At 43.4% G+C, this 17,510-nt stretch overlaps 2 protein-coding genes across 3 annotated transcripts in view; one reads left to right on the top strand and one right to left on the bottom strand.

Moving 5' to 3' along the window:
- The window catches only part of ddah1 (dimethylarginine dimethylaminohydrolase 1), a 66,807-nt gene extending 55,793 nt beyond the window's left edge, over positions 1 to 11,014 (bottom strand). Inside the window, exons 1-3 of one of the 2 annotated variants that reach the window (XM_068589737.1) lie at positions 6,961 to 11,014; positions 6,570 to 6,736; positions 5,157 to 5,484 (exon numbers count right to left, since the gene is read on the bottom strand). In XM_068589737.1, coding sequence (XP_068445838.1) covers positions 5,157 to 5,450 — 294 coding nt within the window. In that variant the 5' untranslated portion in view covers positions 5,451 to 5,484; positions 6,570 to 6,736; positions 6,961 to 11,014. Of the gene's footprint in view, positions 1 to 5,156; positions 5,485 to 5,595; positions 5,705 to 6,569; positions 6,737 to 6,960 lie in introns of those variants that run through there. The other variant, XM_068589738.1, reaches the window with a different exon arrangement.
- A 1,933-nt stretch (positions 11,015 to 12,947) lies between these two features.
- ccn1 (cellular communication network factor 1) lies at positions 12,948 to 15,749 on the top strand. The gene is made up of 5 exons (XM_068589662.1): positions 12,948 to 13,172; positions 13,354 to 13,588; positions 13,934 to 14,281; positions 14,400 to 14,602; positions 14,728 to 15,749. The coding sequence occupies exons 1-5, from the start codon at positions 13,125 to 13,127 to the stop codon at positions 15,028 to 15,030; spliced, it is 1,137 nt and encodes a 378-aa protein (XP_068445763.1). The 5' UTR covers positions 12,948 to 13,124; the 3' UTR covers positions 15,031 to 15,749.
- The last annotated feature ends 1,761 nt before the right edge of the window (positions 15,750 to 17,510 follow it).

Below are 17,510 nucleotides of genomic sequence, written 5' to 3'. Positions count from 1 at the left end.
AAGAAATGTGTTCTTAGTTGCCTTGAGTAAATATTCTTTATCTCAATTCTGAAAAAGTTTTTTTTTTTTTTTAAATGTTGGTATTTTTTTTTAACTTGGACCCTTTTCCCCAATGTGTTTGTGTCTAACTGACTCATAGAGACAACACTTTCTGAAAGTGGCTCCATATTGAATGAGAGCACGCGGAGACAACAGCTGCTCACAGACTATTGAGGCAAGGTGGCGCCGTCATTTACGTCCACTAAAAGTACTTGTTTTTGCCACTGATGGGCTCTGATTGGTATCTCTCGGTGTGATATTATGGAAACAGTCAAGGAGACTTGGACAAGATATCGCACAAAATATATGGAAAAACACTTTATGGTCCATTCATAATGTTGTCAGACAGTTAATAACAATCTGAGACAAAGAAAACAAAGGCCAAAAGTAACAGCAGGTTTACTTATGCCATTTAATTATGATTTCCTACATAGGTTTACAAGCATGAAGGTCGCCTCACAACCTGCAGCTCTGCATGCAGCTTGGTGAGCCGCTTCAGTTTCTCAAACTATTCAGTATTATAAAATGCAAGCTGTAGAAGAACAATTAACTTTGGCTCTTTGTTTTTAAGTGTTTTCAGACGTTGCTGCAGTCTGCAGTAAATAGTCAGTACAGTCCATTTAGAGGAGCATTTCCCCTGATAATAAAGCTTTTAAGCCACAGCCTAATGGATGAGATTCCTGCTGCAACCTTTAAGAAATGTTTTCCGTTCCATATTGTCATCTGGAGTTGAACTGGGTACAATCAATTACAAAAAGCGACGACACCAGCCTCTGAAGGTAAAGAGGAGGAGTTCAAATTGCGTAAAACAACGAGTTAATCTCTCCTGCAGCGACTCCACAAGACAATTAGAGGAGGACTCAAAGCAGACAGGATGGATTCGCCAATAAAATCCCAGAGCATTTAAAACAGACTAAATTGATAAACAATAACAAGTAATTACTCCCACATCTATTCGCCTGCTGCATTGTGCACCCGAACTCTCCATGTCGGATCCAAAGAGATGCACAAGTTAAGAGAGATTTCCCCTTGACAGACAAAAGGATAAAGTCCATGTTTTTACTGGTAGCCCATTAAACTATCCTGGCTAATGTGAAAGCGACATGAATTGAAAGGTGATTAGATATTTACTCACTTGACTCCAAATCGACTGCCAGAAGTTGAATAACCGATCATGTTAACGACGAGTATAACAAGATGGATGTGTGTGGTTTGTGATTTCTTCCCTCACCCTGTTGTCCGCATTGATCTCATAACACCTGTCGGCTCAGAGGGGTGATCGGCAACCTGTCTGGAAGGTCATGGTCTTTTCTCCAGAGGAGACTCTGTGGTATCTGAGGAGGGGTTGAAGCTCCCTTTTCATGTCCTCGCGGCGAAGGACCTCTCCTTCCTTGATGTATTCTCAATGATCTTAAAAATGCTCTCAGTCCGGACCATTTAAAAACAGAAATCCATTGATTTTTGATAAATGAAATCTGTGTAATGACTGAAATCTGTGTGCTGTTTTGGCAGAGTGCTCATTAGGAAGTTCCTACAAGTCCCACAAAAGAGGGGTTTCACCTCGTCACACAAGCAGCGACAAGCCTTTCTTCTTTCTCACTGGAATCGACTGAATCTGGCCTCGAACATCTTGGCATTAAATTGGCAACAACAAATGGAAGACTGAGAGGGCTGAAAAGATGTGAACGAAAGCAGAGAGGATAAACAAGGCTCTGGCCAAACATGCTGATCCCGATAGGCGCTCATTAATGTCGAGACTCATGCTCAGACTCACAGACGGATGTGTCCGGTCATTTTTCAAAACTCTTTTTCTGGCCTCCATTGTTTTTGTGAAATTGTTTTCATTATTTCTTTCTGTGCGGCTCGGTGCCAAAGGACCCAGGGGAGGAGTTTATAAGTATGCTCATTACACCTGGACCAGTACTGGACGGAATGAACACACTTATAAACACACTGTTACAACTCCTTCAAGGTGTCAAACTGCTTTTTGGAGAATTATGATGATAAGTTCATAGTAGATGCAAAAGTATACTTATGTACACGATGTATTGACATATGTGTTGAACATTGTTGCTCCTGGATGGATCACAGACAACACAATTATTTTATCAACACAACTCCTGGTCCTTAGTCATGGAGGACACAGCACCTAAAAGAATAAACTTCATAATTCTCAAAATTCTGACCCTTTGCTTTTTTTTTACTAACAGCATGTACTTATACTTTCAATACTTATAGTACATTTGATATTAGAAAAATACTGTTGATACTTAAGTACAGAAAATATCAGATACTTTAAGACTTTCTTAAGTAGTATTCCAGAAGGTGACGTTCACTTCTACTTGAGTCATTTTCCAGAAAGGTATGTTTACGTTTACTCAAGTATGGCGTTTGGTTACTTTGTACACCACGGGATATATGGCGCCTCCTTATCTGCTGCCGTGGCGGCTGTACAAGAGTTTCAAGGACACTTTTTGACACTGAGAAATGTTACAAAAACTAATAACGCCCGGGGTGATTCGGTCGTTTGGTGATTCTGACAATGTGTGGATTAATACAACTTGTACCTCTCTCCTGCATTACCAGGAAAACCCCCTGAGGTTTTATAGCTATTATGACTGCGATGCTAAATGATGTGCATATAATGCATTATACTGTGTGTTATGGGCAATACAGCAAGTGTCGTTACACTACATCATTATTCTTTGTATTCTGTAATGGTGAAATATAGTTGTGATGTTATGTGAAGATAGTCGAAACAGATTTGAATGTTTCTTGGAGATGGTTGAACCAGGAGATCAAAGGCCTGTTTTCATTATGTATAAAGTAGAGTTGGGACTGTTGTTTTATTGAATTTTGTGTCACAGACTGCTCTGAGTAGCTGTTGCATACTTTTCCTTTCTTGCAAGAAAATAAAGGACATTAGACAACTTTGATTCAGAGACTCCATTCCTCCTGAGCAGATCAACAGAGAAAATCTTACATCATAATTCATACTTAGAGCACTATGAACACTTTAATTCATCTCCGGGGGCAATATCCATTACGTTTAAGTACGTTCAAACACTTTTATACACATTTTTATTCCATCTGTATATTTAATATTCTTCTTCCTGTTCATTTTTAATTTAGTTTTACGACCCTTCTCCTGTTATTTTTTTATTACTTGATTTTTATCATGATTTACTTGCGAGAAATGCTGCTGTAACCCTGTAATTTCCCCACTGAGGGACTAATAAAGGATTATCTTATTTTATATTATCTCAAATAATCAAAGGCGATCCTTTTGAAGTTCAGATACAGCAGCAAACAACTAGAAAGATATCGTGCCGTTAATCGAGCTTCTTTGGACTTTGTGTCCATACTTAGCCGGATTACAACACAATATAAACATGTTTACGATGCATTATAGACACGGGGATCATAGTCAATGTGTTGAACAAAAGATTTGACGCTTACTTTTAGGAGTACACAGTGCATCCACCAGTCCAGCATTTGAACTCACACAACAAGATTATTTCATCTAATTCACTTGAATAACTCATAATTCGGCATGAGACAATAGTGGTGTGCATTCATTAGAATCTGTGATTATATTAATCCTGTTTTTGCAAGCAAACTGTTGACGCTCTTGTCCTCACACATTTTTTTAAAATTATTATCACAGCTGGCTCCTCCCATGGGCAGAACAGGGGCCAGAAACCAAAGCATTGCTATCTCTTCATGAAATATGAGAGGAAAAAGCTCAATTTAAATGTGAGAAAAGGGTTTTTTGGCAGAGTGCTGATGCCGTGTGCACATGTGCATGCCAATGCCTGTCTTGTACTACGTTCAGAATACATGAAATGTGGTGGCTGACAGTAGCAGCGCCAAGCTTTTCAATCAGTGGCCCTGCCTCCAGTGGGGCTGGAGACCATTAGCACCAAACAAAGTGACTCTGATGTGAAATGACAGGGCCTTTCACAGAAGCCGTTCCACTGTTTCAACCATTGCCGACACGCGGCTGCCCAACATTGCAGCTCCCCTCACTCAGGCGACCTTGTGCACTGGCATTGTTGCATGCTTTTTCAGAAAGGTCTTGATTTGTTCATCGCGGCGGTCAAAACGCTTCTCGGTTTGGAAAAATCGGAAAATTGCTGTGTGAATTATGAAACGAGACCTTCTCGATGCATTGGACACATCCCAGGGATATGATCGACAACCATGAGAACAGACAATATGAATAAAACTACAAATCAATAAAATAAAAATAAAAGACAAATCACTATTTTTCAAAATGTTGCATTGATTAGGTAAAGTACAGTGCAAAGACTATGCACTGAGCTATATATATATATATATATATATATATATATATATATATATATATATATATATATATATATATATATATATATATATACGTAAATGGGCGTTGCTTCAAGCCTAATCAGCATAATCTCTTAGTATAGGCTGTTGTATGGTTAAAATGTGATTTTGGTGTGGCACAGCTGGTGATAAGTAGCTTCCAGAGATGAAGGCCTCCTACAGGATTAAACCTTCCTAAATCTTACATTTCCCACATTTCTTTTGCGGAAGCTTTGATTTAGCAGATTTTAGATCCGGAGTGAACACGAGTTCATTCTGAACTGACTCAAAAGACTTCGAGAGGGGGGGGGGGGGTGGAATCTTTCTTTTTCCAAGAAGCACATTTCAAACCCCTGCTCAGTGAAAAAACAACAGCCTGTCACACACACACACACACACACACACACACACACACACACACACACACACACACACACACACATCAGCCACCTTCCTATGTATCACTAACAACCTGCACCGCTGCAGACTATTAATTGCCCGGCAAGTGACAACGCCTTCCTCTCTCCACTTCCACATCAAACTTTTTTCATTTTTTTTCTTCTTCTTTCTCCTCTCTTTCATTTTCGGCGAATTTGAATCACGCCGAGGAAGCTGACACACACACACACACACACACACACACACACACACACACACACACACACACACACACACACACACACACACACACACACACACACACACACACACACACACACACACACACACACACACACACACACACACACACACACACACACATCCCTTACCTCTCTCCTCCTGCTCTCCGCCCCAGGTCTGGTGATGAGCGCGGTGTCACCGCACACCACGGCCGCATCCTCCACGAACACGCAGTCCGGGAGCGACTCGTCCGCGGGGAGCTCCACCACCTCCAGCCCGAGCGTCGTCCGCAGGACCTCGGTGTACAGCTCGTGCTCCCTCCGCGCCTTGGCCAGGTCCACCTCCGCATGGCTGCTCCGGAGCGCTTCTTTGGCCAGGGACGCGGGGATCGCCCGGACGATGGCGTGGGTGTAACAACCAAAATCTGACATTAAACCAGCCATGTTTCGCTTTTCTTTAATTGGCACGCTCAAAAATCTGGAGGAAGAGAGAGAGAGGGAGAAGAAAAAAAAATGGAAATATGACTGAAAAAAACAGCCTGAAAGGCAAACCCGGCGAATGAATGAGAGGAACTACTGTCAGATTAACCTGATGCTGCCTTGCTTATTTGTTCCCTGCTAGTTAGTTGGGGTTTAATTCTTTATTTACAGTCGCCTGCTACACACACACTGTCAGTCTGCCCTGCTCCAGTCTCCAGGCGAGGGACAGCGCGTCGGTGACGCGCACCGACCATCACGTGAAGCCAACGAGCCTGTCAGCCCTCTGCGAGGCGTCAGCACAACAAGTGACAGCCAGGAGCTCACTGCGTGTAGGGCTCAATGCATTTCACACACAGTTAGCAGGGCGCAGACATCAGCCACGTCTTAACGTCCTTTATTTCATAAAGAATGCAGTGACGTATCCATGAAATATGTTTGCGTATTTATCCGTGTCAATCTGTCAAATCAGGAGGTAATTGATTTTTATGCAACTATTTTAAACTTTGGATCATTTTAGTCATTTTTTCCACATGTTCTAGATTCTGTTTTTCATGATTTTCTGCTTTTCTTCGTCTTAATAACAAACTGGAAAGCTTTACATTTTGGACGACTGGTTCGACAAAACCAGCACGTTGAAGACTAAATGCTTTCGGAAATTGTGTTCAGCATGGTTTCCATCCATGAAATCAACACTAAAGTTATTTTCCCTACGTTGTGAAATTTGGTTTGCAGCCAGATTTCACATAGAAACAGAATACAACATCATAGACGAGTCAAGGCGGTGGAATGAGCTGGAGCAGGGAAATAGAAATTACACATGCACAATAATGCAAATGTGAAAGTGAACAAGGGAATTGCAAATCAATCAATTATATATATATATATATATATATATATATATATATATATATATATATATATAAAAATATAATTCATTTAATAAAACTTAGCAGCCATAGAATCAATAGTGATTATAAACACTGTTAGATCAGGGAGATGAGCCTCTCAAACAGGGTTATCTATTTTACCAGCTCTCCGTTCAATGCTTGGCGATCTGGTTCAACTGGTGTCGAGGAAACTCACCTGGCTGTCTCACTGCCGTCCGATCCGACGTCTACCCGCTTCCACTCACGACTACACTAGACCGGGAGGCCTTCTTGATCGAATGCGTCTCGTCAGTTAATGGCAGCTTGTCTCTAATGGACCTTGGCTCTTGATAGGTTTGAATAGCTAGAACAAGCTCTCAGTGTCTCTGTCAGTTGAGTAGGAACTATACCCGTCAGACCTGATGTTATGCACAGAGGAATACTTTGTTGAAACCATGAACACACAGTACTATACTTTCGTCTCATAAACTTCCAGGACAACTGCACTTTAAACGCAGATTATATATTTATTGCAGGATTATTAGCAGGCACGTGACAGATTATTTAACTTCTTCATTTGATTATATCACAGCTTGAGCATAGGATACATTTTGAGCTGTGGCCGGATGGATGAGTCTTTGTGGTGGTGGGCGGAAAATGACCCGTCCAGGGACACTCGACTCCTGCTGAAAATCCACCTGAGATCCTCCAAACTGTATACAGAGTCACAGAAAACAGTGTCTTTATAATCCTTGTGGTCTCAGCAAGGGCGGGAGGATATGTGAACCTCTGTCAACATGTATTTGAACCAATTTATTAAACTTCAGAAAATGCGGCTGGAGAATAATACAATTTACAAAAGATGTTATGGTGTTAGTTTGATATAAAGAACAACAAAAAATGTAATGGTAAGACTTTTACCAAACGAAAACTAGAGGGAATACATGTCTTTACAAACCTTTTGAAATAATGTAAACATAATATATATATATATATAAATATATAAAAGAACAATCTCTGCTTGTCCTGCAGTGTGAGAATTGTATCGGGCAAGGAGAGTGTGAAAGTAGGAGCTGTGTGTGTGTGTGTGTGTGTGTGAGAGAGAGGAGGAAGAGAGGGGCTTATATTCCCTATGGTGCCATCTATGGAAGGCTCTGGGCCCAGTGAAACTGTCTGAATGGATGGAATGTTTCTTCAGACGTCCCAGAAGCACATTCTTCCACCGCGGGACCTCGCTTTGTCTTTTCTTGTTCCAAATTCACTCAATTATCCCCGACTGCTCTAAACATTCCAGGAGCCCCACATTCCTTCTTCTTTTTTCCACTCCTGCCAGGATCACCAACCACCACCACCCTCCTCCCAAAACTAACACCTGCCCCCACCCAGACTTCTCATTCTTTTTTTTTTCCATCACGGATGGACGTGGCCCAATAAAAGACCCTCTCTTTCTCTTTTCTCTCTCCATGCTGAGGAATTTGGGTAACTTTAGATCAAGGAAAGCCCTCATACTTCAGGCACACCTGGCTGGTACAGTGTGTAGCTATAAAAGAAAAGAGGGAAAGCAGACATGATCCTCCAGCTGCGGATAAAGCGGCACCAAAAAGCTGCACCTCTTATTTGCCCGGTATGATTGGGCTCATGATGAGATCCCAGACGTCACGCAGACAGCATGATTACACCAGGTGCACAGAGCATATTTAACTTGAAGCCGTCAGGCAAATTTATGAACCTAATTACCACAGAATATAAAGTGATGAAACAACATGACATGAGATGATTTTTTTTTTTTTTAAATGAATGATGTTACTAGATGGAAATGGCGGTTTGGAATTGGATCCAATCCCAAATGTTTTTTCATCTATTTTGGAAAATATGGATTAAATGTTTGGTAAGAGTCTCTCAGCTTGAGAAAAGGATGCAGTGGCATTTGTAATCACAAAATAATCACAAACACTATTGTTCAAAACCAGTGGTGTGTCTATTTACACATACAATTGAGTGAATGAAATAGAAAATGGTATTGGAGCTGTCAAAAGGCATTCAGGGAAAGGCTTTGTAGTGACATCACAATCATAACAGGAAATAGCTTTACAGGTATGAAGGCAGGTTCTTCTAAATATAAAATCCAACATCCCTGCTGCTGTGAATACTTAATAATCCACCAAAGATGTACAAATCTGCATCTGAAAAAAGTTGCCTACAAAAGCACAAGTTACTCCCGTTTTAGCACTTTGTTGGTTTGGTCTTGTTGGATTTGTTAACAGAAACAAAACATGAAATATCTCCGTTCTTATCCTGTACTGTATTTATACAGGACGGATTTGAAAGAATTTGCCTTTGAACTTGTCTTTGCTCTGATTTATTTAGACAGAAATGGCAGAAGAGTTCCTTTCCAAAGAATTGTAGCTTACTTCGCCGATAACATTTTTTGACAAAAAGGAGGTTCCTTTAGTGTCATTTTTCTGACAGAGTCTTGTGGGATCGCTATGTGAATGTTAAACGACCCTGTTTCCTTCGCTGCCTCACATCACATTTAAAAAGACACTTTGGCTGTGATACAGATCCTGTCGGCTCCAGAGTTAGCTTCAACACCTTTCGTGGCATTTTCCTCCGCTGTCGAAGCTCAACGGTAGATTTTCAGAGCGAGATGCGCATTTGTTAACACAAGAGTGATGGAAACGTAGTCTTGAGATTGGAAGAACTGTCAACAACGCATTGGCAATGTGATGCCGGAGTTAGATGTTCCATTTACACTAAATTAACAGATCACTGCAACGAGTGTTTTGAGCGACAATTGGTCAGGAGGAGGTAGAGCCGATCATCCACTAACAAGAAGATCAGCAGTTCGACCCCCAGCCCCTTCAGTTCACTTGTTGATGTGTCCTTGGGCGAAGAGACTGAACCCCAAATTGCTCTCAAAAGTCTGTGTCACCAGTGTGCGAGTGAAGGATCAGATTAAACCCTGAACAATTTGCCACCTCGTGTGGCAGCCGCAGGGTACGAATGTGTGTGTGATTGGGGTAAATGTTGACTTTAAAGAACACCTCAATTAAGCCCCGGACTGCTCCTTTTGTCCTTCTAACCAATCAGCATCAAGGTTACATGACTAAATTCAATGAAATGCATGTGAGTATGTGATGACAGAGTTCTGCCTTATCAGATCTACATTTCAGAGGAACTTGAGTTTGTACTTTAATCGCTCATCTCTGTCCCCGTTCACGCGAGAACAATCCATAACTCAGCCGACTTCCTGCCGCTGCACGACCTGACAGAGAAAGGAAGTGTCGCTGGAACATACTGCATACCAGTTATGACATTTATCTTGAATATACTACAATGGAATCGGTTGTTTAAATGTTCCATCTGTCACTTAGACATAAATAGGAAGGCCGAGGGACGCTTGTTTCAGTCTCCCTGACGGACGATTCTGAGGGCTGCCGTCTCTTCAACTGTGGGATCCGACAATGAGTTTCCATTGCAATAAGCCACGACAAAACACACAATGATCTCTCAAACTTTTGGTCAGTAGCAAAATCATTTAAGCTTCCCAGCTGGCAGTTGTGGAGCTGCTCAGATATCCATGCTACAGAGCTGTGAGCATAGACCAATGATCATCTCTGTGAAGGAAAGAGCCCCCCCGAACCTTTTCTTATTGTTTTGGGGGGGATGTAGTATGTGTGTGTGTGTGTGTGTGTGTGTGTGTGTGTAGCATCGCGGTACTCAGACAGCCTTAGTGGAAACTATTATGCCAGGGCAATTGCAACACAGAGACATGTCCGGCTTTTGGAATATTTCCGGAACGGAGTGGGTAATTAAGGAATGTAGATTAGTGTGTGTTATTCTCCAGTGACGTACAATGACAACACTGTTTCCTATCGCCGTAACAAACACACACACACACACACACAGCCATACACACGCATGTAGACTCACATATAGAATGCACATACACACTAGAGAGGCTTTGGGTCAACATAGCAGAGGACAATCAAATATAACATGACATAAGAGCGGCTGTTGTTTAAAAAGGGGTATCCCACCAATTTGGTATTTTACATCCACAAAGTTAGGAGACTTGTGAGAGAAGACTGTATGTCAAAAATGATCAAAATCCACGCCAGAATATCCTGCCTTTTAGTGCCTTGTTCGGGTAAAAATACTAGATCCCACGTGTCCCAAAATGCAACAAATAGTAGGTTTTTGTTCAACAATGGCCACCTGGGTTTGCCCACACAGGCTGTTCCTGCGGTGTGTGAATGTTGGTTGGTCCTGATGGCCGGGTGGCACCTTGCATGGTGGCCCCTGACATCATTGTATATGAATAGTTACAATGACATGTAGTGTTAAACATGCGTCGAGGGGCCGGAAGACAAGAAAAAGGTACATTTACCATTAGAAATGCATTTCAAAGCCCGTGGTCAAAGTTTGTCATGCAGGCTTTCTGTTAAAAAATATTGATCCGAGTCTTCAAGCCCAAGCCGGGGTGATGACATTATCAGGGTATTTGGTTTCACAGGCTGTTTTCATGGGTTGAGTTGTATCTGCCATGCTGAGTAAACTGATGTCGATCATATGAATCCCAATGTTGATGGTGTAAAATCAATTCCTTAAAAAACAAAAACCTGTAACATTAGCATGGGCAAGTGGGTCCACATTAGCATAACGCAGCTTGGAGACACACACAAGAAGAGAGCATTGCACATGTGCTCACACAGACACACCCCCCTCCTCAAATAGGCTACACACACACACGCGCGCACACACACACACACACACACACACACACACACACACAGATGTGCGTAGACTATATGGATATATTCATATCATAGTAGACGTATGCACTGACATTTCGACATTGATCATTATGTAAAGAATACATACTTTACCCACAACCCAATCCGCCTTGAGAAACCAATCTTGGTCACTTTAAATTTGAAAAAAAAAAAAATAGCTTCAGTGTTCAATCCATCCAAATAGGATATGCAACGACCCGCGGAAGAAAAAAAAAATCACTATGAGGAGTCACTTGGTTTTGCTGAATGAATAGGATGGTAATAATCAATGTCAGCTGCTATGACTCATATTCCGTTTTTAAAAAAGGGAAAAGTGTGTTCCGATCGGAGTCTCAACTACAATCCGCAGAATAAACTGAAAGAGAAAAGAAGTCCGAACTCACCGGAGAGGCTCTCCAGTCTTCTGGTTCAGTGTCGCGGTCTCACAGTGAAACTACACGAGGCTACAGGGGAGATAGTCGTGAAATGTCCGATCCTTATAAACACACGTAAACACTCTGCCCTCATGCGATGTGTCCTCTTTGGAATCTGCCAGCCATTCGTGGCAGTAATCATGGTTATGTGTGGCGTCTTTTACGCACTTCGTTTTCCATCGCTGGAAAGTTTTCATCAATCGGAATGATTAGAAAACTTCGGTGGAGGGGACTTATTGAGAAAAAAAAAGTAGTAGAGACAGAGACCGTGTTTTTGTCTCGCCCCCCACTAACACCACAAGCTCTCTGCTGGAAAAGTGGGTCACTTTACCTCCAACGGGACCCCCCCCCCCCCCACTCTCCGAAACGTGATGGACATATTGCGTGAAAAGTCAAATTGCCTCAAGGAATGAATGCAAAGGAATTTCCCTGCACGAAGAACATATTTAACAAGCCTTTAAGCTGTCAGGAATGCTTTGTGGTCTGCTGGCCAAAGGGAGAGAAATATGTTAATAATGTAGGCTACTGCCATACCAAATATGGCAATATTGTTACGTCTGAGCTCTGCGCGCATCTGGAAACGCTTAGCTCCTCTGAATAAAGGCACTGGAAAGCCAGAAATAGACACTGTTAAACGTATTTCTGCCCACACCTTTCGACTCACAGAGAAAAAACTTAAAGCTATTTTAAACGTGGCCGCTGCAACATGCTATACAACACGTGTGTTTAGACAATTGCTTGAATAAGAAAAGGCATCACTGGAACACAAACGTGTCATATTCCTCGGGAGACAGTGTGTACTAAACGAAGATTATAGTAACCTTATAATCGGCTTGCTTTTTTGACACTTTATGATATTCTCTGCGATGCCTTTATGATTCTTTTAATCAATACAACTTGAACCAGTGAAGAGCGGCAGTGAAACCAGGAAGCTCTGAACTATCAGATTGTCTCCTTCACTTATTTGTCTGTAAAGCAGAAAAAAAGAAGAGAAAGATCCCAGGAAATAAAAGTGACAATAAAACGCCACCACTTCTACCGAAAGAAAAGTCCTCTGAACTTGGGTTGATAGATGTGAGAAGCGAGCAGAGGAAGAAAAAGGAAAGGGGGGATAAACAAGAGGAGAAAAATATGAGACGGAAAAGTGTGTTCAGATGGGATCCAGGGGGGAAAAATCCATTTGAGAAAGAAGAAGAAGAAGAAGAAGAAAAAAAAGAGAAGGGTTTAGACAGGGTGGAGCTTAGGTCTTGGATGGAAAATGCGCCGAGAAACATTCCTGGCATAGTTTGGGAACAGTTCAGCAGGCAGCCCAGGAACGACGTCAGCTTCCCACTACGGTATAAAAGTCCGGAGGTGGCCGGACCTCAGCAGACTGCAACCGCTTTACCGAGAGCCTCATCCACTCTAAAAAGGAGCCTCTAACACCAGATCCTACCAGCGAATCACATCAAGAGACAAGACGACTGCGTGAGGGAATACCTAAGGACTCCTCCGAAGAGAGACTAACTTTTCACACAACTGGGAACGGGATTCCTCTTGAACACAAGACGAAAAATAATCAAGATGCTGATGCTTACTGTTGTCGTAGCCTTCCTCGGAAGCCTCAATTTGGTGAGTTATTTCTCCCTCTTTTTTTTTCAATCTGAACGATACTTAAAGGAGTATTTAGCCTGAGGAGAGGGACATAATGCTGATTTAAACGGAATGCTGATAGTTTTTCACTATAGGGGGTATCCTGTGTGACTTAACATAGGCAGTCTTTTAATAGTGGATTTGGTTGTTGGCTGTACAGGTCCTCTCCTCCTCCTCCTCCTCCTCCTGTCCCTCCGTGTGTGACTGTCCACTGGAGATGCCCAAGTGCGCCCCCGGCGTGAGCGTCGTCCTGGACGGCTGTGGCTGTTGCAAAGTTTGCGCCAGGCAGCTGAACGAGGACTGCAGCCTGACCGAGCCCTGTGACCACACGAAAGGGCTGGAGTGTAACTTTGGGGCCAGCTTTGCTGCTGCTACTACTCGTGGCATCTGCCGAGGTATGTACAAAGACCATCCAGCTCCAGATGTGCATGCTTTGGAAAGAGCCTGAAGTTGATTTTTTTCGCTTGTTTTTGTCAAATAAGAGGGTTTAGCTTCAGGAGTGTGGGGACCTGGGTGATTTCAGCACTGTGGAATGCAAATAGAGGGAAAACTTGAGACTAAACCACAAAGTACAGACAGCCCACTGTGGGGGGAAAGAGACTCCTTAGGCAGCCTGAAGAATTTCACAGTTTAACGGATCCTTACCTGGCAGCCATGTGATGTCTAAAGCAGACATTTCTGAGCAGAGCAGGAAAGAATAACATTCCTTTCCTCTTTTTTTTTTCCTTCTCCCCTTGCAGCCAAGGCAGAAGGCAGACCATGCGAGTACAACAGCAGGATCTACCAGAATGGAGAGAGCTTCCAGCCCAACTGTAAACACCAGTGCACATGCATCGACGAGGCAGTGGGATGTGTACCGCTGTGCCCGCAGGAGCTCTCCCTGCCCAACTTGGGCTGTGCCAACCCCAGACCGGTCAAGGTGGCAGGCCAGTGCTGCGAAGACTGGGTGTGTGACGATGGCAAGGAGACAGACATCCTGGAGAAGATCTTTGGCAAAGACATGATGATGACCGACGAGGTGGATAAAGAACTCACCAACAGGAACGAGCTCATCGCGATCGTGAAGGGAAGACTGAAGTCTCTACCTGGTAAGAGAGCTGTTTCATCCTGGAATGCTTTTCTCCTTCTGGATGTATCCATAATGTGTCCTAAAATATGTGGGATTCTAAGATGCTCATGTCTTTTCTTTCTGCTTTTTAATCACAGCCTTCAGACCACAGCCTGAAGTCCACATGTTTGACAACCAGAAGTGCATCGTCCAAACCACGCCCTGGTCCCAGTGCTCCAAGAGCTGTGGGACAGGCATCTCCACCAGAGTCACCAACAACAACAGCGAGTGCAAGCTGGTCAAAGAGACGAGAATCTGTGAAGTGCGGCTATGCACACAGTCCCCTTACTCCAGTCTGAAGGTAAGCTTTGAGCCAGCGTGACTCAATGTGATGGAAACGCGCAGCGTGTTCCCGGAAATGCGTCACTTCTGCATCTGAGCGGTATGACTCATCTCCATCTCCTTGTTGTTTATCCCCCTCGGCAGAAAGGAAAGAAGTGCAGCAGAACCAAGAAGTCCAGTCAGCCGGTGAAGTTCAGCTACGCCGGCTGCTCCAGCCTGAAAAAGTACCGGCCCAAGTACTGCGGCGCCTGCGTGGACGGCCGCTGCTGCAGCCCCCACGACACCAGAACCATCCGCGTCAAGTTCCGCTGCGAGGACGGCGAGACCTTCAACAAGAACGTCATGATGATCGAGTCCTGCAAGTGCACCTACAACTGCCCCCATGCCAACGAAGCCTCCTACCCCTTCTACCGCCTCTCCAACGACATCCACAAGTTCAGAGACTAACCGGGGCGAGGCGGTCCAATACGCCCCCCCCCCCCAACCCCCTCAGCGGGAGGAAGAGATGGCCAGCAGCACTGGCGGCCAATGGCGGTCCAGATGAATGCAGGGGTGTAAATAGACAATCAACTACCAGCTTCTTGTTTGTAACTAGATTCCCAAGGAATTGTGGGCTTACAGCATGAGGACTTAATGAAGTGCACTGTTTGCTGTGACTACGCCAGCATTCTTATCTAAGAACTGCTTCATATTAATGGAGCCTCAGAAGTAGCTTCGTTATGGAGCAAGATGTAATTAATATTTGTACATTTATGTTAGTCGCTGATATCAACTCACTGTGTATATTTGGATCCTTTACATCAGACATGACATCAGACTGTAGACTTGTGTGTGTATATGTAGGTATGCACATACGCAACTTCAATTAGCATACCATCCTGTATCTTAAGAACGAGACACCGAGATGTAACCTGTGGACTTGTGCAACAAGTGTGTGGTTTCATTCCTTCCTGACGTGGACATTATTGTTCATGTTTTGTGGCAGCTATTGAACTCCCTTCATGAAAAAGACAAAGCGAGACATGTCAAAAGGATGAATGAATGTTTTTTTTTATTATTGTTATTAATATTATTTATCGAACAAATGTAGCTACTTTATTTGGATATTATGTGTCATACTGGAATACATTGTAAAATGATTTAATTTTATATGCCACAAATAAAACTGATTTATTTATGAAATACGACATACGCCTGAGTTCAGTCTGGTCAAACGACACGGCGGGAGTGCAACGCTCGCATGCACAGGGGCAGGGAGGAGGGGGGGGGGGGGTATCGAAAACCACTGTTTTCCAGAGAAAATCCTTTTGTTACATCCTGCTGGAGACCCAACAGGCGACACTGAGCAGGCTCAGTCTGTTCTTACACAACACAAACTTGGAGGCTCTCTCTTGACTTTCTGTGCTTTGGAATGCCATTCTGAAGCGAGCTAGCTTTCTTTCATTTGATCTGGCTAAGCCATACACTTGACTGATTCTGCGAGAGAGAGAGATGGGGGGGGGGGGGGGGGGTGAAAAAAGATTAAGTCCACGAGTAGCAATGAGTATGGGAGTACGCCAAGAATCTTAAGTGCTGCTCTGAATGGGCTGGGATTAAACACCATGGAAGGGGGGGACAATGACTATTATTGTATACAATGGGGTTGTATACAAAGAATGCATTCCCGGGTAAGCTTTTTTTTCACACAGCGGACTAGCGCTAGCAAATTGACCTAATTCATTAGCCGTTGTCTTTCAAAGTGATTAGTTGCATTGGCCTCCGCTGGCTCTTAAACTGCAGGGGTCTGCTAAACAGTTGTAAACAGCCCTGCGAGGTAAGGAGGGCTTAAGCCTGCCTTCCAGGTTTCAGTTTAACAGGCATTAAGAAATACTATTATGAGGTAGGAAAAGGGGACGGACAGGAAACAGTGGAAACATAGTCGCTTCTGGGGTCATAGAAACTTCAAATTCAATTTTCCAGCTACTGAAGCAGTGTGTTGCTACTGTCACAGACTACTCTGGCTCTGGTGTTTTCATTATTTACCTCCACCAGAGCTCAGATGGGTCCAGCACGCTTTCGGACCGCAAGGTCTATGTCCCCAAGGTACATGCAGTATATGGAATGCTTAATTAAAGCGCACAGTAAGTATCCGTCTGAAAAGGAGGTTTTTTTTTCTTTCTTTTTGGAGGCGCAGGATCTAATTGCAGACTCGTACAAATGGCAACAGTACAGTTTGAACCGGGGAAGAGAGAGAGAGAGACAGAGCAGAGCTCAGGGGCAACGACAAGGAAGGGTTTCTTTTTTGATCCAGGTAGAGGGAGTGGCTCAGGAATGCAGCAGTGGCTCAGAAAGCAGACATCCTGATGGGCGGCAGATGTTGGAAAATATTTCAGAGCAACATGTTCACTTTAGCTAAGACCATTTTCCAAATATACACAAACACTCCCAAGTAACTCACTCTGTGTCCGCACAAGGCACACAAACGGTTACAAAAACATGTTTATCTGAAGACACATCACACTTCTGCACAACTTAGCTGGAAACGAGTCTTCATCCAATGTGTTTAATAAGAGGTTGAGCGGGACACATAGCCTTTGATTGAGCTGCATACCGCACAGGATGTGCCCACTGAGGTTTTACAGATTGCTCACATGAAAGGCTCCGGAGGTTAACCTAATCACAAAGATGTGTGGCTGCCCCTCGCAGCCCGGATTTACAGTCCAAACACTTTCAGGGAGCCCTCTTTTTGCTCTTTCCCTTTCTGCTGCCGCCGAAAAAAAGTTCCACCGCTTGTTTCCACAGTTTGGAAAGTGCCCTGCAATCAGATTGTCATTTGTCTTGTTAACACAATGCAGCTAACGTGGTTATGTAATGCATCCGTATGTTATGTGAGCATTCCTGTATAATGTACAGACTAGCACAGCGGCGAGGTTTACGATCCCTCAGCC

This window comes from Clinocottus analis, unplaced genomic scaffold, assembly GCF_023055335.1.
Source record: "Clinocottus analis isolate CAN_PGR_092001 unplaced genomic scaffold, fCliAna1.0.p SCAF_23, whole genome shotgun sequence".
Taxonomy (NCBI): domain Eukaryota; kingdom Metazoa; phylum Chordata; class Actinopteri; order Perciformes; family Cottidae; genus Clinocottus; species Clinocottus analis.
Note: the sequence above shows the minus strand (reverse complement) of the source record. Positions and strands in the feature narration are given on the sequence as shown.